General features: G+C 39.7%; 1 protein-coding gene across 9 annotated transcripts in view; it reads right to left on the minus strand.

Moving 5' to 3' along the window:
* Window positions 1-297: 297 nt before the first annotated feature.
* The window catches only part of RBFOX2 (RNA binding fox-1 homolog 2), a 289,425-nt gene continuing 263,738 nt past the window's right edge, over window positions 298-25,984 (minus strand). For 4 of the 9 annotated variants that reach the window (XM_068970557.1, XM_068970554.1, XM_068970556.1 and 1 more), the window contains exons 6-14: window positions 25,566-25,658; window positions 22,702-22,762; window positions 19,385-19,438; window positions 19,154-19,246; window positions 17,925-18,057; window positions 14,214-14,253; window positions 4,561-4,649; window positions 4,038-4,110; window positions 298-2,153 (exon numbers count right to left, since the gene is read on the minus strand). In XM_068970557.1, the coding sequence (XP_068826658.1) occupies window positions 2,109-2,153; window positions 4,038-4,110; window positions 4,561-4,649; window positions 14,214-14,253; window positions 17,925-18,057; window positions 19,154-19,246; window positions 19,385-19,438; window positions 22,702-22,762; window positions 25,566-25,658 (681 nt within the window). In that variant the 3' untranslated portion in view covers window positions 298-2,108. Of the gene's footprint in view, window positions 2,154-4,037; window positions 4,111-4,560; window positions 4,650-7,169; window positions 7,280-14,213; window positions 14,254-17,924; window positions 18,068-19,151; window positions 19,247-19,384; window positions 19,439-22,701; window positions 22,763-25,565; window positions 25,659-25,984 lie in introns of those variants that run through there. The other 5 variants (XM_068970559.1, XM_068970560.1, XM_068970562.1 and 2 more) reach the window with 4 other exon arrangements.

Here is a 25,984-nt window from a genome sequence, read left to right on the forward strand (position 1 = left end):
GCCAATGGACCGGGCAGTCTGGCGCACTCTAATCGTGCGTTCCTCCCCAGAGTCAGTAAGATTGCATCGAGGCCTCTAGCTTCCTTGATGTCTCCCCTGATTTCAGGGAAGCCTCTCTCCCAGTTATTAGGAGAGAAAGGATTCTGAAGGGGGAGAAGATATGTATTATACATAACAGGTCAGGCCCCACCCCCACCCCAAGACAGATCCCTCTGCTTACAAAGAATGCTTGATGCTGTCATACGTCAGTCATTTTAATTCAGGGACAAGAATCAGGATCAGGCAAGAACATGTGTGGAGGCAGGAGTAAAAAAAAAAAAAAACAAAACAACAACAGCAACAAAACAACAAACCAAAACAAACCCATAACAAACCAGAAGCTCCATGTCTCTGAATTGCTCCCTTTAGCAGCTATCCCACGGGTGAAAGGTCACCCTAGTACCAATGTGAATAGACCAGGGAGCCAAATGGACCGTGCTTTTCCATTTGCTAATGCCTTCATTTTGGAAATACTGCAGGACCCTTGCCTTTAACAGCTAATAGCTAGAAGAGAAGCCTAGCCCCCCTGCCCTGATAACAGACAGAAAATTGAAGCCGGGTAGTGTAGCAGGGACTCACTGTGTGGCCACATGAGTGGCTCTTTCTGGCAACATGTGAAGTCCTGGCCATTTCAGACTCTCCTTCCTGTACAGGAGGGAGGGGAGCAGCCTCAGGGGCTTCAGTTTCATGTCCTGTAGTGTTCACCAATACCAAGTGGTCCAGGTGCTCAGCTGGCTGTCTTTGGAGGATAATGAGAAGCTGGGTGAAATGGCCATGAGGGCTCCAGGCTGTGGACAGAGACGTGACTCGCACAGGCTCTGCAAGATGAGAAGTTCTATGGCTTTGCAGCTCGTACAAAGTGCCTTTGCCTGCCCTTACATGCCCTGCTCACCAGACTTCAGGGACAGCTGACCTAGGGCTCGGTGCTTTATCTTTTGCCAACAGAGCCTATATTACATGTTTTATACTCTGAGCTGACTTTCTGATGCAAGAGAAAGACTGGGGATATCAGGGCACCTTGTCAGATATCATCTAACAACCTTTTTCTTGCCCTCATCCTCTTCACTGCCAGTCGACAATTTGGACTTTCAGCCTGCAAGCCATGCCCAGATCTCTGGGGAAATCTGGCCACTGGCTATTTATTCTTCTATCCCTGGGTCCTAAATTCTTGAATCTTGAGGACATGGGAGCAGGGTGTTAGTAAACGGAGAGATGAGCTAAGCGGTGGTTCAAAGAAAGGGAAGAAGCCCAGCAGGAACGCTAGGGTTTACAGGAAAGAAAAGAATGGTCTTTCTCAGACTCCAGAGTTCATTCTGAGACCGGATGCCTAATGAGGTGTTTATTATCCACAGTCTGAGCGCATGTTTGGAAATATTAACACTATAATTCCAAAAACCATGCCAACTATCTCAGGCTGTGCATGTCAAGATGATTATAAAAAGAATGGAGAAGATAGGAGGGAAGAGGAGATGAAAGTGTCTTTGTGATTCTCCTACATGGCAAGCACACATTCCTATCATCTATTAGCATGTGGATTCCAGCCACAGCCAATCAGAATGGCCTGCCAAAGACCAGAAACTCAGAAGACTAGAAGGATATCCTGTTGCAGAGAGGTCTCTTCTACTTCTGCTTGTCCCCCAGCCAGTCAGCACCAGATTCACTTTGGTAATCCTGTCTGCTGATTTCTGATCAGGTGCATGTATCAGCTCCTAATGTCTCTCCTTCCTCATTAACTGCCTCTTCCGTGACTGATAGAATAAGCTAAGCACGGAGATACAGACATGGAAATGCATTTTTTTTTTTTACCACAGTTAAAAAAAAAAAGAAAAAAAAAGAAAAAAATGCACAATCTTTGGAACAAAAGAATTAAAGGCAGAAATTTAAAGGAAAAATACATATTCAAAGAACATAGTGAGGTATAAAAAAGTATTCTCTCTTTTTTTGTGTTTTTTTTTGTTTGTTTGTTTTTCCTCTTCATCTTGCTATAGAGTTCCTCTACTAGTAAATATTGCAATAGCCAGGCCTCATGAACTGGGGGGCTGTCCCACTTGCAGGGGTCTCACGTCACTTCAGTAGGGGGCAAATCGGCTGTAGCCACCTCGGTATAAACTCGCCTGCAGTAATTAAAGACACAAAAATTATTAAAAGGTTGATGAGAGAAGCATTATGAAAGAAGACATATGTCCTGAGAAGGTTTTTGGACAAACAGCTTCCTTAGAAGCTTCAACAAAACTGGTTAGATAGTGTCTACTGCATGAGGTCAGGAAACTAACTTCTATCTCTAAAATGCTCAAATCGGGACCCAAATATTTATTGCCGACCTGATATTCTCAAGGGGAGGTGATCATAACAATTCATTTCATTATTTACACGAATTAGCACAGAAGAGAAATTGTGCCCAGTTTAAAACCAGGTCTGTAAATAGGTGGATTTTGAAAAGCATGTTATCTTGTTTACCTTGATTATTTTAACATAATCGTGGCCTAAAGCAGATTGCTGACTTTACCTACCTACCCGTTACCTGACAATGGAGAACATGGGACTTCTGATTACTATCACTGTCATATCCCACGCTTGGGATGGTGCTGGATTTAAACCTGAGTTAATCTTTCAATGAATAAAGCCTACTGCCTCAGTAATTTATAAAAACAACAACCAGGTTGTTTCTTGATGTACCGATTTTTATCTTTATATGTATATGTATATGTATATGTATATATATATATATGTGTATATATATATATATATAGCAATGGCACCCCACTCCAGTACTCTTGCTTGGAAAATCCCATGGACAGAGGAGCCTGGAAGGCTGCAGTCCGTGGGGTCACTGAGGGTCGGACATGACTGAACGACTTCACTTTCACTTTTCACTTTCATGCATTGGAGAAGGAAATGGCAACCTACTCCAGCGTTCTTGCCTGGAGAATCCCAGGGACAGGGGAGCCTGGTGGGCTGCCATCTATGGGGTTGCATAGAGTCAGACACGACTGAAGTGACTTAGCAGTAGCAGTATGTATATATAGCTGGGGTTTTAGCTGGACTTTATTCCTTTACTCATTATCAAATGATTTATCCTTTTCAATCAAAAGTTCCTTAGGACCGTATCACTCCTTGGGTCATTCTTTTAGTATAGGATTTATAATATTTGGGCACTAAATAAAACCTTAGGAATTCCCATCCCTTTCTTTATATTTTATGTTCCTACCTCAATTCTGACACCTCCCCCACCCCCACCCAGACCCTATTACTTCCTCCTACAGATCCTCATCACTAGACTCAGTGTGGAAAATGGCAAGCTCTCGAACACCCTTTATGTCTTAACTGGGACCCATCATCTGCGTCCCTCTCAGACATGGCCACCTGTGTTCCCAGGCCCTTGCTTGGTGGCACTGAAGATGGCAAGAGAAACTCTGGCATGAGGTGGCATCTCTGTGGACCGGCCACTGCTGAAACCAGTAAGTCCTGGTCACTGGACCTGGAGGTGTCCTGGGGGATTATTCTAGATGAGCTCTATGGACGCTTTGTATACTTCTAAGAAAATATTGTATTTTGCCACAAATGTTACTAATAAAATATCTTTGGAAGGCAATTGCTTGGTGATTTCTAGTACTATCTACTAGAAGGCTTAAGAATAGGGACATCTTTTGGCATCTGCATTTGAAACAGGTGAAGTTTTCTGAAAACTACTGTGAAAACTAGAGAGTCCTATGTCCCCAGGTGTTAGCTAACACCTAGTAGTAAAACTCTCCTCAGGCGTGCATCTAACATCTGTGGCAACATAGAACAGCAGACTCCTTTCTGCTGTCTTTACCCAGGCCGGGGGCTCACACGAGCACACAAAGGAGCCACGTGAAATTTACAGGTAGTCCTATTGGATTTAATACTTGGGCAATGGAAACAGGGCTGAGTTTATTACCTCCCTAGATCTTTTATAATCTGTAGGTAAAAGTCAGAAGTAAAATGTTTAAAGAATTAAAAAAGGCACATCTACTTACCACAGCGCCAACTCCATAGCTAGCGGCAGGGGCAAGGGCATGGTAGGGGTCGGCTGTGTACACCCTGCCATAACTGGAAAAAGAAATCCAATCAGGGATAAAGAGAAAGGAAAGACAGTAATCAAACAAAAAATGCAAAAACTTAAAAGTGTGTTTGACTGTCTAGGGATTTGTGAGTAACTTAGTCTTGGAATGCTATTAGGAAACTAGCAGAATGGAAAAAAAATCTGTCTGCTCCTAAAGGCAGTAACTAAAAAATCTCTGAAGTACATCTATAAAACGGAAAAGAAGGGCATTGGTGATGAGGAAGCGGGAAACCGGGGTCAGAGCCAGAAGAGCCCAAGAACAAGACGGAAGGAAGGGTCTGAGCTGGTGGGTTTCTGGCGGGGCAGGGTCTGGGGAGGAGGCCTGCAGAAAACCCAGCTCAGCAGCAGCCCCGTGGCCCAAGTGCCCTTCTGGAAAGGCTGCAGGAAGGGAAGGGGGTGGCGCAAGACGCCAGGGCTCGCCCTCCCTCAGCACCTACCCGTCGCTGTAAGCGGCTGCAGCAGCGGCAGCGGCGGTGGCTGCGGTCGCAGTGGCGGGCTGTGCGTATCTGTAGGCTGCGTACCCACCCTACAGGAGAGAAGAGAACTCACTTTACAGACACCTCTCCCCCCGGGGGACAGGTGAACACACACCCGCCCACACGCAGACAGACGGGACGCAGAGACAGACATGGACACAGACACACACGTGGGGAGAGTGTTTCAAACTGCATCAGTCTGCATGTTGCTCCTCAGTGCAAAATTAAGCTCCACCCAAGACAGGGATTTGATTTGCAATTTGTAGTAGTAACATAAGTAAACTACACTGGGGTACCTGTTCTCAAATTTAAGAAGTGAAAATATGATTTAAAATACTTTTTAAAAATTAAAATATGGTTGATGTACAATGTGGTGTTAGTTTCAGGAATATATCTAAGTATTCTTTTTAGATTATAGGTTATTAGAAGATATTAAGTAGAGTTCTCTGTGCTATACACTAGGACCTTGTTGGTTGTCTATTTATATATATAATAGTGTGTATGTTTTAATCCCACGGTCCTAATTTATCCCTCTTCCCCTCAAATGAAGATATATGATTTTGGATCTATCTTTGTTGGAACCTTCAGCAAGGAAAATATTTACAGCAAGTTGGGAGAACTTTATCTGACAGGAAATGGAAACTTTAGAATTAAAACATTTAAGTTTATATGTGCTATCTTCAGATTCTCTGACATGTACTCAAACTCATCTACTGCTAAAAGACAGCAGTTTATAGAGAAAGGGCCCATACAAGTGCTCTGCTCTATGTGGCCTAGCATGATTGCCAAGAGGCTAGGACAATCAAATGACATTTAGAAGGAAGAACCAGTGTAAACCAGGGGCTGGCAAACCTCCATACGTGGGCCAATGTGGTCTGCCACCTGTTTCTGAAACTAGCTGTAACACAGAACGTACGGCCAATGATGATGAAAGGCTTTACCACTTGGCCCCCTACAGAAAAAGTATGCCAACTTGAGTCTATATTTCAGACTCAGGCACATCAGATTACAAAGAGCTGGGGGCTCCTTGGGCCAGGTTCAAACAGATTAGGAAGCCCTTCCCACCTCCCCCGAGCATTTAACCACATTTGCTTTTCTTCCCTAGAAGGTTTTGGGATCCTTACGTCCCAATCTCACAGCAGGCTCTGGAGCTTTTTTTCCACGGGTTCAAATATCCTCTTAGTCCCAAAGAGCTTCCAGCTCCCCTGTCCTGCTATTTTACCTCCGTTTAGATGAATCAAATACTCAAAAGGTTTTTACTGCCAGGGGGAAGCATGTGTATTTCTTCATAAAGTATTTCAAAGATAATCACAACAACAAATGGCACATGAGACAGGCTACTGGAAAAAGTGGAAAGCCCTATTTTCCTTCTTTTTCTTTACCTTTTTAGAATTCATCTATTTTGCCTAAACCTAATTCAGCTGTGTATTTATATTATTGTCTTAGCTCCATCAGATATAGCAAAATACAACCATGTCCATTTGGAGGGCTTCTCAGCAGTGAGCCACAGCCCATTTCATTTCCATAGATTAGTATGTCTGTTTCTCATGGACATCTGAAGCTTTCTGCCCTGAGCTTTCTACTTTCAATCTCTTCAAATGTTCAATTTTTGCTAAGTCTACAAAAAAAAATTTGAATTTTTCTGTATTGTTTCTTAGGATTGAAAACAAGCATTTTCTAATGGGACCTCTGGTATTCTTAACCACCTTACTGGGCAGCTTCTAGCTTGCTGCTTTTATTTCTGTCCAAATCTTCTGGAAATACTTGTAATTTCTTCTTACGGCTTTTTGCTTTTTTCTTACATAATTTATGCTTTCTCTAACTGACGACACTGTACTGTGGGGTGAAGCATACTTCTGCTCTTTAAATTTATGCTCCTCAAATTCATCAGAAGTAGCTGCAAATGTACATTAAAAAAAAAAATCTGATAGGTTTTCAGTGGTTTTGTATTATTCCTTTATTGTTTAAGTGAATGATTTGAACACTGCTTCAATTATAGATCTTTCCATAGATATTTACATAAATAAGAAAATTCTCATTAATATTACTAACACTGGTAATGGGATGGGGCCATGGCAGGAGCACCCTCAGGGGCTAGCTACAATCCACAAGCTTCCTGAGTTCTAGCCAGGTCTACCAGGACACACAGGGCAGACTGATTTGGGTAAAGGCCTATATCCAGGCTGCAACACATACCCTGTCATACATACACGCCTAAGTATCTACATTATATATAAACTAACTCAAGTATCTCCTTCCTTCACTTAAAAAAAAAACTTATAAAGAAGAAATGAAACAGTAAAACCAACTGTTAAACAAAACAAGATGTTAATCATTGTAGTTGAGATTTTAAGCTTTGTATGAATCTTGCTGCTGCTGCTGCTAAGTCGCTTCAGTCGTGTCCGACTCTGTGCAACCCCATGGACTGCAGCCCACCAGGTTCCTCCATCCATGGGATTCTCCAGGCAAGAGTACTGGAGTGGACTGCCATTGAATCTTGAAGGTTCACTTTTTCTGTATCATTATAAATGGTTGCACTTATTTAGAATTAAAGTTTGCTTGTGTGAAGTCTAGAGCAGGGCCATGTTCAGGAAAACCTCTTTGTAAATGAGGATGATGTGGTAAACAAGACATCAGGAAGTCTGTCCCTTCAGCAGGTTTTCAAAATTCAAAATAATCTCTAAAAATGGAAAAAGTCAAGGTAATAAAAGCAATTAAAGCCCAATGTATACTACCCGGGTAAAACAACTAAAAACTTAAGTTCTATGCCATGGAGCAGAGGTATACATTCCCATAAAAATACTAACTAGATTCTCAGTAAGTCCTGGTATGTCAGATATACTGGGGATTGTATTCAGTCATTAAATTTGAGCAGTAGTGCACTAATTCTGGAAGAAAAGAAGTTCTGAATGAGGTTACTAATAGACATTTCCTCTTGGTTTCCTCAGCCTGCAAGAAACCAGGGGAACCTTAGTGGTTTGGGGGCAATGCTATTGTTTTATTATTTTTTTTTGAACTTTTTAGTTTATATTGGGGTATAGCCAATTAACAATGTTGTGACAGTTTCGGGTGAACAGTGAAGGGATTCAGCCATACACATACATGCACCCATTCTCCCCCAAAGCGGTAATGTTACTGTTGATCAAGACAATTTTAAAAGGATCAGGCTGTGGGAAAGAAGGCTCCTTCCAAACCAGAAGGAAATGCAGAGAATCTACCTCCAGTCCTTTCCTTTTCCTTAAAGTGAACTCTGACTCTGGAGCCTGAATCTGATGAGGGTCTTTTGCCATTCAAAATCAGAAGCGCAGGACAGAGATGCAAATATTTTATTAATAACAAAAGGCTCAAGAACGTCAATAGAATTTTAAGAAAACTACATCTATTTGTTTTTTTTTAAAAAAGCAGATAATATTTCCACATGTCTACTCTTCTAATTACTTTACGATAATGGCGCTATAGACAGGCTCTTTTAGGAGGAGGGATCTACCTTTAGGACAGGAAGTAATATCCTAATTAACTTGTTAATTTCATCGATGACTACCCCCAAATTAGACAAGCTAAATTGCATGTCACAGATTTACTCCTCTTAGATGTATTCTTAGTCTAAAGTATTTCTGATGGTGCTTTCAATTGGTTATTCAACAATGTGTCTCACCATAATGTAAGCCAGTGAACATTCAGGCATATTTATTTCCAGTTTGATGTTGGAAGGCATAAAGCATCCAGGAGGAGAAACCATTTTCTCAACTTTCACTTCTATGAGCAAATCTGAAGTTGTTTATGGAACATGAGAACAAAGTGCAGTTTGAAACACCAAGGGTTTCATTGCTGTTTCTTAGGTTTTTCAAAAAGAACAAGGGTGGGGGAAGGGGTAGGAGAGACAGGGTTCAGGCGTGGGGAAGGGGTATGGCGCCACATTTATTAATCACATTAAAAACTAAGCATGCCAACATCTGGAGCTAGAACGACCAGCAAAATCACCACGTTCAGACTCGGATTGGCTAACTCTATCTATCCCAGCATTCTCTTGGGACAGCGGTTCGCCCTAGGCTCTACCACAAGCTCGGTGAAGTACACAGCCTCAATTACTAGAGCGTGCAGCCACAACGACCTGGTATTACGGAAACAGTCAGTCACCACTCGAGTTAACATTCCAGACCCTAACGACTGGCCCCTCCCAGCCCAGAGAAAGAGTCAATCTGGCCCGCCCGAGCCCTGGCCCACACCACAATGTTAATAATTATAACAAGCAGTAACCCATCTGTTATATCAGAGAAGGGAACAGAGACTCCACTGAGAGATTTAGAGTGAGATGTTAACATTTCTTCAGCTGACTGCACAAACAAACAAACAAAAAAAGAGGAGAAATAATTCATTTGGAGATATGAAGTCATGAGATAGCTGATGTGTATTGCTTTGAACCATGCACCAATGCAAAACTGAAGCAACCATTAATAATAAAAATTAAAAAGGACATATGTATTTACACACAATCAGACCTGTTTGATCTGAAGCAGTTTGCAGATTCTATCTGTGTGTGATTTGAAATAAAACAAAAAATGGGGATTAGCATGGCCACAGCACACCCTAATGTCGGAGGGCAGACACGGACAGCTTTTTGGAACCTGACAGCTGGATAAATCTGGCATGGCTAAGCCTGGTCCAAATATTCCACACGCCCCAAACAATTACTTTCTTATTCCTTTGTAATTCATTTTGACTGACTCCTAATGCTCCCAACTGGGGCAGCCCAATGCTATTCCACTTCCCTAGTCCATCTTCCTGATTCACTTCTGACCCGCAGTGCTCACTTGTATGCTTGCCCTCTGTCAACACCCAGACCTACTGACCCAGTGTTCTCAAATATTTCCTGTGTTTAGGCATTCTATCTTTTTCACATGTCTGTAACACACCCCTGCCTTCAACTTCTGGCTTTTTCAAATGAAAATGTGGTTACCTTTAAGATCCTTTTGTTGTTGAAAACTCTCACTTTTCCACTGCTCAATGTCACCTAGGGACTCCGCTCTGAACCAATTTTGTTGTCTAGTGAACTTTAGAGTGCTGCCACGCCGACCACGTGACTCCTCTGCACAGGCCTGAGCTGTGTCTTAATTAGAACAGAGTGGAAGTGTTCTACAAAACTCTCCTTTTACACCTGGCCTTTCTCTGTCTCCATTTAACCTTCCCTTGTCTTGATTTTAACCTGGCCATTAAGTATATTACTACATTTTTGTTTTAGGATTTACATTAAAACAGGACTTTGGTGAGCATGTGATGTCAAGACACCTTCTTTCTACCTGGAAGACAATGACATTATGTGACACTGAGGAGAATGTATATTTCAAGACCAGCAGACAAATGAAAGCTTGTTCCCTGCATGTGGTGTATGGATTTACAGAGCAAAGGAAGTTGGGATTGGGGGGTGGGGGTGGGGAGAATGGCAAGTGTGATGCTTTGAATCACTATGGCAGAGCAGAGATCTGGTCCACCTGGCTTGGGCCTAAGGCTGTGCCTCTGGGGATCACTGTCTTTACATGATTCTAACTCCTTCCTTTCCCTCGCCTCCTCCACTGAGATCCATGGCTCTGGACTGAACTTGTATGAGGAGGGGCTCTTTAGGAGAACAAAGATTCTTTGGTGGCAATATGGCACACTGGATTAAATGTGAGTAATACAGATGTGAATACAAAACTTGTAATAATGATAATATTGTTACCGCTTTTGACTGGGAGACCTTATCTACTTGGAAGAGTAGATAATGAAAAATTTTTAAGGAAAATATTTTAAATTTCTATTATTATTAAAATTGGGGTTAAGGAAAGGAATCTTTATGACCGATTTGGTATCCTCCACTTACTAATTTTATGATAGATGAAAGACGATCTTCAACTGACTAAGCCTTTCAAACACTTTTCTTCCGCATCTCTATAATCGGTTCACCTCCAGAAGCTCGCTGGGTGGCCACATAAATAGACTAACTGAATTGTGACAAGTTACCTGCTGCTTCCCCTTTTGCTGAGCACCCAGCTACCAGCAAATTGAACAGGGCATCATAATCCACTGCCCTCACTAATCTGGTTTTAAAGTGAAAAGGAGAGAGGGCCCGGGAAACATATGCTTCCATTTTAGAGTTCTAGTATACCTAGATTTTTAGGACAACTTCAAACTTACATAGCAGCACAGCCCAACTACTACAATGATTTCACAACAGGGGCCAATTTGGGATTCAGAAATCCTGTCTAGACGGATTCTACTTTTTCTCTTTTCTCATTTCTTTCACAGAAGTAAGAAGATGTCCCAAATGGCTAAGCTCTTCAAAATATAAAAGACCAGTTTCAACACCATGGATAAATGTGATTGACAAACTAAAAGGGGTGGCAGTGATGGGACAGTGCGTGTGACACACCTGGAGCGGATGTGTGGCAATGGGGCGGGAGCACGGAATTTTGGAGGAGGTGCCCTCATGTAAGGAGCTTGACTGGGTGCACTGCTGAGGTAGCAGGCCTTAGATCACACGCTCACAAGTCTTGATTGTCCAAAAAAGCCTCTGTTCCCATCTCTAACGTGGAGCTGGAATGGTTAGTATAATTCAATTTTTTCACTGCAATCCACAATCTGATTGATTGGCAGGTCACACTGGCGCTCCTACCTGAGGTATTTTAGCGCTAATGATTGGTTCCTGTAAGACTATTCTATAACAGAACACAGGAAGAGCAGTTCAAAAAACACAGCTGTGGAAGGAAAACAATCATACAAAAAAGCCCGCGAAGGGGCCCACCAGCCTTTTCTTTCCTTTGGATGCAAGCATGCTTTTCACAGGGTGAGAATTAGGAGCAGTCGTTATCCCATTAAAAAAGTGATTTAGGGTAAATGGTGTCTTTCCTACTGATCAGAAAAAGAGGGTGTGGGCAGACACATAATCTACCTGCGACACTTCCAAATCTTAGCGTGGGGAATCTCTTTACAAGTCATGGGCACGATTGCTAGATCAGTTCTCCAGACAGGAATGTGCCATGAAAGACACAGGGAGGAAGGAAGTGGCCAGCAGGGGTTACGGCCTAAGAAGAGGACAGGGAGAGATTACAAACAAAACCAAACCAAAAAAACCTACAAAAAACACCTTCACAGTTAATAGCCTAAATTAATACAGCTTAAATAAAAGCCAGCAATTTAAACTCTTTTCCCTCATGTTGTCTCCTCAAGTTCAGGTTCAGGGCACTTTTTAGACTAGATAAACCAACCTCTCTATTTCTGATCTTCCTTTCTGAGATAACAAGAACTAAACATACATTAATAGATTTTCACAGAAGGGAAAATGTACAGAGAGGAGCAGAAACAAATTCAACATAAAATGATAGGGGTTTTTATTGTTGCTGTTTGTGTCTTTTTTAAAGAAGCCTCCTTTTCCACCTCACACATGGAGTGGGGATTGTGCAGTTTTAAAAGCTGTATTCAAAGTTAACTCTAAGCCTCACTCAACAGTTCTCACCTCATGTTTTCCGGTTTTCCATTTGTGGGTTTGGGTATTATTTCAGCACTAGTAACCAACTTTTTCTTCTTTCCTCTAAGTAACTAACTGGTTTAAGATAACTAAGAAATAAAAATACCATCAGTATTCAGTTTTTTCATCAACTAGGGGCCACGGGTCAAAAAAATGTTTTGGCAAAGTTGCTGAATTACTTCTGTTCAGCTTGATAAGGTGGTCCAATTCATAGATTAAAAAAAAAATCAAGAGTATTTTCTCAACAAGTGCAGAAAAATCATTTCTCTCTTAATAAAGTCATACATTGTAAACTAAGGAAGTGAGAGAACTGTTAACAAATACTCGGTTGGATGACTTAACAAGGTGGAAGGAGGCAAACCTTAATAAGGTACAAGTACATTATACTTAAGAAATCCCCAAATAAGATATCAGAGGACAAAAACAAACCCCAATTCAAGAGGAAGTGTACTCTAATAGACCAGATTTCAAGAAAACTTAAATAACATAAATGTGAGCTTCATGAGACTATGGATACTAATGTATATGGGAGGATGTACATGCTTATAAGAGCTTATGTAAATACATATATTTAGAAAAGTGCACTCTGGTGTAAAAGTAGGATATATTAATAGTTTCCTAATCCTCAAGTTTCACCGTGAGCATAAGAAAAAAAGATCTTTCATTTACTTCTTGAAGACCATTAGGGGAAAGATGTGGATTTAAACTAAATTACTGTAGGAGGTAATTAAATATTGATTATTTGGGTTTTATGCTTGGATAAACAAACACTTTCGGTAATCTGGGTGTCACAATCTAAGAAACATATCCGCAAAGTGAGGAGGCTGGACCAAATTATGGCTAAGGTTCCTTCAAGCATGTGTTCAAGTCTACTTTGAAGGTCTGCTCTAAATGGCCAGGTGTGTACACCCCCTCACCGTATCTCAGAGAACTGCTCTCTCCTGTTTACTTCCAGCAACACAGAATGCATACTCCACATGCATTCTGGAAGGGCATTAATGTTTTAAGATTGCTGGGAGTCTCTGGCAGACTGTGGAAACAGTTCATTAAAAAGGTACCCTTATTGACTTTGGAGAAATTAGGGTGTAAAAATCATTTCCAGACAATTCTACACTGTGCCTAAAGAATCATTTCATGCTGACACGTTTTTCTCAGGAAACTATTTCTTAACAATGTGGGTAGTTAGACTAAGCATGCATTCAGAAAGAGATCTTTGGAGAGAGGTCCCAATAGAAGACTTGCAAAACTCAAAAAACTTGACTCTTTTGTCAGGTTAGATCATTTTGTCCATATTTTAAATAACATGTGACCACCAATCATGAGACTCGAGCTATAGCTAGGCAGTTTAAATAATGGAGAGTAATAAAGATGTTACCATGGCTGGTCAAATCAACAAATCCTGTATGAGTCAAACGTTTGTAGAAGAGTGTAGGTTGTTAATGATGCCATTTGTTTCCTTCTAGATGGCTCTTAAAGAAAGAGCCCCACTGGCTGTGGACCTTCTTATATAGAAAAGCATTATGCACTGAGTATTTGGTTTCCTCTCATTCCTACCCACTCTCCACTGGCATCAATTCCTCACCTTACTCTCACCAAGACAGTGCTCTCTCAAAGTATGTGAAACAGGAAAACACACATTTCAGGAAGCTTCTTGCCATTTACAGAAATCAAAGCCCTAATGATCTAAAGAGGGATGTGAAATGAAAAGCAGAAAAGGGAAAGAGCTGGTTTCAGGCTATGCTGGTCCTGTTATTTATGTATGCACATGAGACGACAGGAAGAAAAGACTTTAAACCTGCTGATCATCTCTCAAGTATATTTGTGGAACACAGAATATCTGTGGGCATAGGGAAGGGAAAAGAATATGTCCAGTAGACTGATTCTAGCAATGACCAGGAAACCCAAAGGCTAAGTTTTTGCACCCAGGGGCAAGCGCAGTGGCAGAGAAGCATGCTTGCATTCTTAAATATATAAATATATATATATCCACAAGGAAAAAGAAAATAAAAATTAAATAAACTATATTAAAAAAAAAAACAAACCAAAGAAAAAGAAAAAAAAAGGCTGGCTTGTCAGGGGATGGGGACGAGAAGGCCCCGGTGTGTGTACTTACATAGAGGTCAGCACCGTAAAATCCGTCCTGGTAAACCACACTGCAGAAAATCCACACAAAAACAAAAACAAAAAAACAAAAGAACAGAAACACATTCCGGTTATTGAGGACGGCAGCATGCACATGCGCTCTACACGGGCAGGTGATGTATGAATACGGACCCTGGGCTGGAGAGGTTGGGGCAGCTCTGGGACAGGCAAGGCAGGGGAGGGTTGCAACCCTAGAAGGAAACGCCTGCCAATCTAGTAACTAGAGTGGGATGAGAGCAATAAAGAGCATCCCCAGAGGGCCAAGTATAGCTATGGAGAACCTGCTGGATTGGAAACACCAACCTTTCATATTGAGAGTATTAAAAAAAATAAGCTTGTCCTAAGAGGACGTTTTTCTTCAAAAAGGGTGTGTGTATGTGGGGGTGGGGGCAGGGTTTGTGCAGAGAGGGGTTAAATATGAAAAAAGGGAAAAACAAAAACAGAAAAACCCCCAAAGAATCCCACTAGGGCAGGACCTGTATGCAAAGTATGCTTCAACATTATGTTTAATATTTTGTTATCAGTTTCAGAGAAACGTAGAAATTCTTTTCTGATATCCATACATCACCTGCTTTTTACCCTGCACATTAGACATGCGATAAGATTTGGCTGATCACACAAGCATGCAAAGTATTATTATTCAGCATTTTAAGAACCAATGCAACACCTCAGAAAAACAAGTCAATCAATTCTGACCAAAGTAAACAGAGAAATGTAATTAAAAAAAAAACACAACCAAAAATACCCACAATGCATTGCTTTCACAAGCAGAGATAATGAGCTAAAGGTTAAGGTGATTGGTCCAAGGTCCAAGAATTGAAAGGTGCAGTGGGGATCCCAGATAGTAACAATATAATCCAGAGTGGGAGGAGTAACTGGAAGACTTTAAGGGTTCTTTTTTGACCATAAGAATATTCATGGAATTCTGACAAATACAGTTGATAACTGAGGTTCTGGCATGACCTGTTTTATTTAAATGAATATAATCGAGAAGGTAGCTTGATTAGGAATAAAAAGATTTATTTTCCTGTTTAGAAAATAAATTTGTATTGAACAAAAAAAATACACGATTCTGTTTTTAATCCTAAGCAACACTAAACTATTATAATGAAGATATAGATTTCAAGCCTTTTGAGGTATTTTGTGCATATAATTTCCCCAAAACGTTATGTTGGGACCAAAAGACAGAATAGCAGTAGAGAAAAAAAGATAAGAGTCTGTTTTCACTAAACCAAGATTTTGTTATTTAAAATTAAAAGATCTGTTCATCATTTATTCAACTAAACAAGCTGGAAATTTTCACTACTACCTTCTCCGCTATAACAAACAAGCTAGCAAGTGAGGTTATCAAGTCATAGTTTTAATATGAATATGAAAATAATTTATTTTTTACAGGTAGCTATAAAGTTTCTGAATTCTACTCCCAGTGAGGTTCTGTTGTATTTACAGGATAGTATGATCACACTTTGTGATGTCCCAATTATTCTGTGCCTTTGTATTATTACACAACAGGCAAATTCATCGCTGAGGTCATTTAGATAAATTCTGTCCATTTTCAGTCTCCAATTGCAGCTAAAATCTGAGGTTAGAAAATAATCTGCCTCTCAATTGCATTTTAGTAAAAAAGAGACTTGTTCATAATGAGAAGGCTGATAAAATGCCAAAGCATTGATGCCAAGTGGTGACTAATTAACCTTCAACTATTTTAGTAAGGGGAAATAGGCAAAGTTCGAAAATATTTCTTCTATAGAGAAGAGTGGTGGCGTTAAAAATATGAGTAAATTTTATGCTAAACTGTTTCACTCATTGGGAATATTCACCTAAATCTAGGAGAATTCCAATATTCCCTATATCAAATGCCACGAGGAGGCTAGAACACAATGATTAATGATGAAATTAGTTCACTAAGCTAAAAAGCAATTTTAGGCCACTCCCCATAAAATACTGGACTTATTCCTTGCCATCTTCCATGTAAACAGGTGGTTTAGTTAATAAAAAATAAAACATGGGAAATCAGTGTTCAATGTAATGCACAGAAATTGATGTGATTAGACATAAAGGTAAAATATCTTTGAGCAAATATATACCTAACACAGACTTGGTAGAGAATGGGTTTTCAAGTCTGGCCAATATACTGAAATGACCTATATTAAATAGGAATGAATTCAACCACTTGATAAAGTAACTCAGGAATATTACAAAATGCAATCCCATGTTTCTGGTGAGCAGTATCTCTTTGCAAACATGACAGTACCATCTTTTGGACTGAAATGGAAGACACTTTGTAAACAATTTTCCTAGTGTGTAGAACATCCAAGGCTCAGTTTTATGTTTTACTTGAATATTTCTTGATGAAACAATATTATATCTTTAGTCACTTCTTTAAAAGGAGATGTCAGAGGTTGAAGGTCAAAGGTCAAGTTGAGAGGGAAAAAAGGATAAAATTAAAAGTAAGTAATGGTAGAAGATGGAGATGATGGAATGCATGGGATTTAAACATCTATAAACTGCAAACAAAGGTTTATTTCTAAAGTAGTTCCCCTTCCAGTGGCTTCTGGAGCCTGCCAATTTCAACACCCATATTTGTCTTGTCTGATAAAAATGCTTTAATTCTGGGTAATTCAGGACCCCGAATGGCATGTCCCTTTGGTCTATGACTGACTACTAAATTAGTACACCTCACAGTCAATTTCTCTGTCAGAAAAGGACCTACAAAGGAGGCTCTTTCCCTTTACATTTTTACTAAGTAGCAATGAATAGGCTGCTCTGCCACTGTTTATTCTTCAGTAAGTATATGGGAAAAAAACCTGTCACAGGCAGAAAAAAGATGAGGAACACAAACATCACATCTTTGAAGAAAGAAAAGTCCTGATACAACTAACTTATAAAAGTCCACTTTTTATATAAAAATATACATTGTAGGCTGACCTTGAGAAACAACGGAAATCAAAACCTGCCATCTTCACTCCTTCTCCCCCATTCAGTAACAAAGGATTTATTTGTTGCTATGGAATCATTCCACTGCATGAGACACCCTCCATACAAAAATCAAAAGGTGAAGGATGCTCAGCTCCATTAGTTGTTTTACCATCATTCAGAAGCCAACTGTAGTTTAATTCTTCCTACTTCTCCCTTTCTCCCTTGATTCAATTGGACTTGGCTCATCTTTGAATTAACCTCTTTTAATCCGTCTCCTACAAAGAAAGCAAATCCATTGTGGGTAACTAGCTCTGCTGCTCACCACCCAGGCAGTGAAACCATAAGGGAGGGCACATGTGAGAGCCTCAGCCCCAGCAAGGGTGGTGGTGAGGGGTGAGCCCAGCAGATGCAGTCTTGCACTACAATCTTCAGCTCCTAGTTTGGTTCTCTGCAGGAGTGTTAATCCAAATTCGTGCGATGCTGAGTGAACTCCATGCCAACACACTGCTAGTGAACACAAGACAGTTCTGGCTACTGTCTTAAGCCACTACTGTGAGGGCTTAAGGTGGCCAAGATGAAGATTTATATAATGCATTGATATTCTGTTACATTCTGACAATGGTATGGTTCTTGCCATCTAATCTGTTAATTTGCAAATATTCAACGAGTCTCTACTATGTGGCAGGGCAACAACCCAGAAGTTATAAGAGGGCCATGGTATTCTGGTTTTATCCAGTTGCTTATTTGGGAATCTACTGCTTACCCTGGATAGGCGGGAATGGCTGCTGGAGGTACCGCTCGGACTGCGCCATATACCGTCCGCCCTCTGCCCCTCAGGTGGGCTCCTCTGAAAGCGGCCGCCGTGGTGGCTGCAGTTGGGTAAGGGAAGCCAGGAACTAAAGGGAGACCCAAAATATGACAGAAATGTCAACTTGCATTCAGCAGCACGTGTAACATCACAACCTGCTTTACAACAATTACAGGAAAGATGAAAAGGTACCTCCACATCACAACTTTTCTCAAAAAGAAATGGAAATATGAGATATGCCATAACTCATTGACACCATGCCTCACTTATCACAAATCATGAGTTTTCTTTGTTCCTTCCCAATTTTGGCCTTGCAATGCAAGCTGATGAGAAACAGGTCAAGAAACTTGAGAACTGCTGCCATAATGGAGATGACACTTTTCATTTCTACAACCAGTTTAAGTTTGATATAAACTCTTTCACTGACTGATTATTAATCTTATTTCCAGATGTTATTACGTCAATTTAAATAATTATTTTTCATAAGCATATCCTTTTGTGCTTTGACATGCCACCACATTCCAAGGCACACTAAATAGTCTTCAGACACGTCATGAGTCCACCTTACTCTTTATCTAACATGTTTCAATCCAGAAATGAGAGGTGAGAAGGAAACTGCCTCTCCTCTGCAGCCCTGTGTCCTTTAAAGAGGCAGACAGTCTCTAAGGGCCTGTTTTAAGTGTGCTATCCTCTGCAAAGCATGCAGGGACATTGATTCCGTATCCACTGAACTCTGTTTAATTATATCTCTTGCTGGAGCTAAATAGCTCAGGTCAAAATGACTTTAGAGGTACCAACAGAGCTGAGAATAATCAATAAAACTGGAGCAGCGTTTGAGTGGTATTCTACTCAAGGGCTCAGAGCTGACTTGCAGATAGCATGTATATGTTCCACCAATAGTCCCTTCTTTGTTTGCTTCATTACCAAAGTGCAAAACTAAAATTTTCTTTACATGCCCTCATTCTCTTCTACCTTTTCCGACTATCTGTGCTTTATGGCCATCTTAACATTTGATCAAAAAGATTCTAGCACAGGACAGGGCATTAATGATAGTATTTAACTCTCTCGTGAATGCCTCCTTTACAGTTACGTGTATTTGGGGGTACAAAAAGATCAATACCTCGCTGTTTACTCACAACAGTCAAACTCTCAAACTCCATGCCAGGTCAACATAGGCTACTTACTGATTAAAGGAATGTAAGTGTTGATGCCCCCTCTTCCTGACAGGGGCACGGCTGCATCGTTGCCTAGAGACACATCTGCTTGGAAGCTGGATGCTAAGTGTATTTAGGAAATGAAAAGGTGCAAAAAGATTACCAAGGAGTAGGAAAGTGAAAAATAATAGATTTATATACATATATAAAAATAAATATATATGTAAATAGCACAAATGGAAAAATTAACTTAAATACTACCTGCATACAACTCAGGGCCATATACAGCTCCAACTACTGGGCTTAATTTCCAACCTGGAATGGAAGAGAGGACAGTGAGCAAATGTTTAAGACTACATGAGGAACAGACAGAAGGTAAAGGAGGGCTTCAGATGCTCTGGATTCGTTTTTGCCTGGTACCATCTTCTTTTTAGGATGCCGGTGGGTGTTTCCATGAGAGGGTGATGATATTTTTGGACCTGACCCTCTTTAAGCAGGACTAGCACAGTGAAGGGATAATGAAGATCTGGCGGAGGGAGAGGCGGTAGGGGAAAGAGGAGGTGGGAAAAAAATTGGGAGGGAAGAAGGAAGGAAGATGGAGAGGGAATGAGAGAAGGAAAAAGAAATACAAATAAATCCTTGGGGTTTTGTACACTGTCTCTCACAGAACGGCTAAATGACCTAGTCCTTGTTTAGAAGAAGGGAAAAAGGCACAATATATGTAATTTGGTATCGCACTGTGATGCGCTGTCTTCTATATCATCTTGACATTGTTTATTACTCTAGCTGTTTTATTATAAAACAGTATCCTTTGACTGAATTAAAATATGACCTGGACCTCTGAACTCCAGGTTCATTTATAGCATGCTAATGGTATTCTGGGTAAATGGAAATCTTTCATTGGGATTTCCCATTGAGATTTCACTGGAATTTATTTAACCAAGTCACCAAGGAGAGATATGCAATGATAAAATTCAAGGTATGTTCCTAACTTTGGTGCATGTCTTCTGAGATTTTAATTTATAAGAAGCATATTTACATGAATCAGACTTTTAAGCTAAAGAATACAAGACCACTACAGAACATTAGTGTAAACATTTTAAGTATTTCTAAACAACATTAGGTTTGATGTCACTTTAATTTCTACAATTCCTTTTTTATATTTATAGGAATATGGTAAGTGGTTAAAAAAAAAAAGAGATAAATGTTCTAATGCCCACTGATAGAGTAGCATTCTACAAGAAAAATCTTAAAGAATATTTCTTGAATTTTATCATTTTATAAAATTTTTACAAATAAATAAAGCCATTTTACTTTTCTGAAAAATTGGCCCTTTGGTTTAATTCTTTTATAACATTGCAACATTGTGTCACTGCTAAGTTGCTTCAGTCCTGTCTGACTCTGTGCGACCCCATAGATGGCAGCCCACACCCCAGTCCCTGGAATTCTCCAGGTAAGAACACTGGAGTGGGTTGCCATTTCCTTCTCCAATGCATGAAAGTGAAAAGTGAAAGTGCAGTCGCTCAGTCGTGTCCGACTCTTCGCGACCCCAGGGACTGCAGCCCACCAGGCTCCTCCGCCCAAGGGATTTTCCAGGCAGGAGTACTGGAGTGGGGTGCCATCGCCTTCTCCGATTGTGTCACTGCTACTCTATAAATATGCGACTGGAAAGACGAAAAGGCCAATCACCAGATTTAAACGACTATAAGCAAAGACATTACTCAAGAGAAAACCCATTCATTTGGAATCATTCCAATCCCCCATTCATTATTTTATGTGCTTATAGACATGCCTCTTCATTATTCTGCATGAAAATTTCAAAATTTGTCTTTAAATCCTACTGGAGTTGTAAAAGCACAAATATTCTGCATTGTTAGACAAGTCAGGAGACTCAAAGCCAGTAAGAACATGCTGAGAATTCACCAGAAGGCACCTAGCATGCTCTTTGGAGAATCTCTTTTTAACACAGCAGCTGAAGGTTTCTAAAGTCTGCCTCCAGTAGGCTTGAGTAGTGATTTAGAATAATATTAAAAAATGAACTTTTCCTTTCCTATCAGTGGCACTACTACTTAAGCACTCCCTTTAAATGCATACAATGGATGCACACGATAATAATGGAATATTGTCAACAAAAGCTTGAATATGTTTAGTTTTGTACACTTTACAATGTATTTTTACGAGTGTTTATGTCACTTGATTTTCACAAAACTGAAAAAGAGTGGTAAGATAGGCACCACTTCTGGGACAATGAGTAAATATCCGTATTATATTTCCCTGGGCTTTATTTCCTGAAGAATAAGCTAAGAGGGCTGGATTTTGATGACTTCTAAAGAAGAGCCTGGTGGTGCTAAAATTCTGGCTGCCACTTGATAGTGGTGAAAACAGAAATGGGTTAGGAAACTGGCCCACTGTCACAGAGTAAAATGGAGAGACAGATTAAACAGGAGAATTCCTTAGTCTTCTCAATTCCAGTCAGTAGCTCTGTCTGTCCCACTGGATCTAAAGGAAATCCGACATACTTTGCCTCTCCTTATTTTGTTTAAATTTGATTTTTTAAAAATCAAAATTGCAAAAACTTGTTTTTGTGAAGCAGTGGAAAGAAGAAAACAAAAGGTAACTTGGAAGGTGATGGTATCCCAAGATACACCACTAGTAAAATGACTAAGGAAAATGCAAGTTATGCTAATAAATGCAAATTATGCTATACTCTATTTGAAAAGCTGAGCTACACATATTTATTGAAGGCCAACTAATACATTTCTTCTTGACTTAAGACATTACCAGCACATACTGTCATACTCTAGCAAAAGAGGGAGAAACTCTTCTTTTTACTCTAGATAAAATCTCATGCAGAACTCTAAAATATACAATAGTGAATGAGGTTCTTCAAAGTAGAGCCATGGGCCTCAAGACTCAGTCCATTCAGTTTTCTTTCCCCCCGAAAGATGGTCCTGTGGAACACAGTGTGCAAAACTACTCTTGTGCTATAGATTAAAATTATATCCTGTCTTACTCAGGCAACATGAATCTAGATTAACTTTTGACAACTGAAGCAGAAGTTCTGTTTTTGTTAAACAAAATATTTACAGAAAAATTCCCACTTAATGAGAAACATTTATAAAACTCACTACATAACATGTAGCCATCAAATATAAAATATTTTTAATTTTACACAAACACATACCCCGTGGCTATTACCTCTAGAGCATTCCTTTAAAAGGAGAACAAGAGGTCAAGAATTATTCCACTCATGTTCAGATAAGTAAGATCTTGAACAAGCCTAACATATTACAAAGAACTTCAGCAGCTAAAAGAGGGTTATGAGCAGAAATCTCAAATGACATGCTCACACTATATAACATGGATTTTACTGAGACTAAGACTGTAATAATTAAAAAAACACAAAAGGTAATTTATAAAAATTAACTCTGCCAGGTAAAAAAAATACTTCAATGTACATGAAAAAAATTGAAGACTGAAATCAAGAAAGTCTTTGATGTTTGTGAAAAGTTCATGTATCTATACAAGAATAGATGACATAAGTGACATTTTTCTGAAGATGATTCGTAACCTCTTACCATTTGCATATGGTGTGACCATCTTCTTATTGGTCATTACACGTGCTGTAGCATTATTCACCTACAGGTACAAAGTAGAAAGGGGGGGCAGGGAGAAAGGAGACCACATTAGGGAACATGGAGGTGCTTATTCAATAACAAAGTATTCAGTTTACAATGCAAATTTCAGAGATAATTTATTTAAATAATACCGCAATATAAAATATTAATATAGTATTTTAATTAAAGTGTTCATTAAATGAGGCTAACAAGAGTAAAATACAGTTTCTTGGTCTTCAAATGGAAAACTAGGGCAACTTTACCACCCAGGACTCCAAAGAAAAAGTACATTTGCCAAGTTCTTTGGAGATCTTTTAACAGAGAAGTCTCTGCACTGAGGAAAATATGGATAAAATTGGAAAGAGCCCTGTTTGCATGTGAACTTTGAAGTTCATTAATAAAACAGAGGCTTGCTACATTGGTTCAGGAAACAGATTTACAGGAAAATAGGAGAAAAAAAATCTGTGGATCTGATCTGTTCTTATGTTTATTGTTGTTTACATGCTTATATAAAATTTTACTGTTTGAAAAAAAAAAGTATAGGAACTTAGATTCCTATGTTGATAGGCTTTAGGACTATTTTGAATTTTCTTGATTATATGCCCTCCTCATTTAAGAAGAAAGTTTTCAGAAGGCTGTTAAATCAGGCACTTAAAAGAACTGAAAAAAAAAATAAAGCTTTATGTTTCTTTTGTTTTATGGTACTCTCTACCCTCATTACAGAACTGCATAATTAAAGCATTCTCAGTGCTAAGGTAAGTAGGCATTATAAAGATGGTGCTGATAAAGAAAAGATGAATGGGGCTTAGAAGCCAGGATCCTGTAGTCAGTCCAGTGTCAGAATCAGCTCCAAAGTTCTTGCAAGGAGGGTAGAGCCTTACAATAGAACCTGATTATATACTATGTTGTCAGGTACATAGAAACAGACCAGTTCTTAAAAGAATTATAAAACATAAAAATTATACAAAATGTTTTATTTCACTCTGTGGATTTATATTATGTTAAATTTGAATAGCAATAAATTTGCTACCAAAAACTCCACCAATTTTAGGTGGAGTTGGAACCAAAAATGTTTTGTGTTTTTTTAAGATTTGTATAGTGATCACCTTCCTATGTGAGGAAGAGCTTGAAACTTCATTTACTCTAGTTTGCCCATAAAATCATATCAACATTTCACATTTAAAAAGAAAGAATGGGATACAACAATGATGAGACTGAGAGCATGCAGTTAAAAAACACACACACACAAATAAAAGAAAGAAAAAAAAACAATCAATTTTGGAAAGACGGGAGAAAGTGAAGAGCGAGGCTCTCACAGACAAGGATTAGAATGCTTCTACTAGCTAGCTGCTAGAGCAGAAAGCACCCAAGCACTTAAAGGAAAAATGGCCAGAACCAATCAGAAACCACCAGTCAGCAAAGAGACCAACAGCTGCACAGAACAGAGAAGGGGCGGGAAGGACTAGGGCGGAGGATGGGAAGAGAGTGGGTCAGGAGAACAAAAAGCAAGGGAAGAGAAGAGAGAAAGTCAGGAAGGCTGTCACGGGCAGGAGAGAGAGCTGTCAAGGGCAAAGAAGGGGCAGTCATAGCTACAAACAGAGGTCTGGGAAAGAGGAAAAAGGAGGAAAGGAAGTAGGGGCAGGAAGTGCATTAATAAAACCAGCCAAACTGGAGTTCAGTAACTCTGAGTAAGATGTGCAAGGGGAAAAAAATCACCATGACGTCAGTACTCAAACAGCTCAGACGGCTACAAAACAATATGTACATCCAGAGTCCAGGCGGCATTACTCAACAGCATTGAAAATAAAAGGGGGAAAGGAAAAGGAAGAGGAACAAGTCAAATCACATTTTGTAGTGTTAATGTGAGATGGCAGATGGACTTTTTCTTTCTTATTTGTTCGTAATTACATTTTTAAAAAGCTTCTTCTCTAGTGCTTTGGTTTCACTTACCGCCAATGGGCACCATCGCCAGCATTGTGTATAGTTACCATGGAAAGAGTGAGTCAAGTGAAGGGCCCTAAATGCTAAACCATTGGAAAGGGAGGGGGGGAAAAAAAGCAAAATATGCAGACATCTTACTCAAAATGGTGGCTTTTATATTTCATACTTTTAAAAACTGGGAAAGGGGAAAGGAGCCAGTTAACCTTCACCGTGTGATGAAAAGGGCCAGTGAGCACCAGGTGGCCAACTCAGTCTCAGTTTTAGTACATGCTACAAGTGGCCACCCAACCCTCTGCTGGAGAATTTTATCCAGTAATTGCTGAAATTCTGGATATTAAATATATTTAAAAACCACATGAGTTTTGGATTCTTTCCTCCCCACCTCCCAACCTCTACTATCTTTTATTCCTTACTTATTACACGCAGGTGGAGGCAAACTGGACTCCCAAGAGAGAGAGGATACTGGCTGGCCCCTTGATTCATTACAGGACACATTTCTAAACTGGACAGTTTTTAGACGTTTTCAACGTTAGTTTTATTTTGGCCTGATTACAGGACTTCAGAGTCTCCCAAACCGAAGCAAAGGAAAAAAATCAAGAGAGTAGAAGGATGAACATCTCAGAGGAAAAAAGTAAATGAAATCAAATACATATACATTCGCACACAGGTAAATTGAAAGGAAAACCCCCAAACAATCAAAAAATGGGGGGGGGGAGGATAGAAGCGTTACTTTTATAGCATTTTAGTGCAAGAAAGTGAAGGACACAGAGACACAATACACACACCACAAACAAGACAGGGTTCCAAATGTGAAGTAAGTGAGGCAATACATAAAAAGAGAAATAAAAATATAAACCAGAAGTTGAATTATTGAAGACATGCACCTCGATTTTACGGCCCTCTACCACGGTGCCGTGTAATTTCTCCCTGGCCCTGTCTGCATCAGCACTATTCTCGAAAGTTACGAACCCGAATCCCTGCATGCAGCGGGAGAAGGGGGGAAAACATGCACATCGTTATATTGAGGTACTCATTTCTTGGTAAATAGAAAAAAAAAATCACAGTATGAAACTGACATCAGCAACAACTCAGCAATACTCTCCCAAAGTCACATTGTTGGTCCATGCATATTTTGTAAAGGGAAATGAAATCCAATAAAAGGATAAAGAACTATAGTAGTAGTGATAATAGTAATAATGTGATTAACAACAACAATAATAATAATGAAATAAAACAAAAAGCATGTGAGGCCAGACCAAAAGTGAGGTAGAGAGTTACTCGGGTCAAACTAGTCAACCGAGAA

This window comes from Capricornis sumatraensis, chromosome 4 (assembly GCF_032405125.1).
Source record: "Capricornis sumatraensis isolate serow.1 chromosome 4, serow.2, whole genome shotgun sequence".
Classification (NCBI taxonomy): Eukaryota; Metazoa; Chordata; class Mammalia; order Artiodactyla; family Bovidae; genus Capricornis; species Capricornis sumatraensis.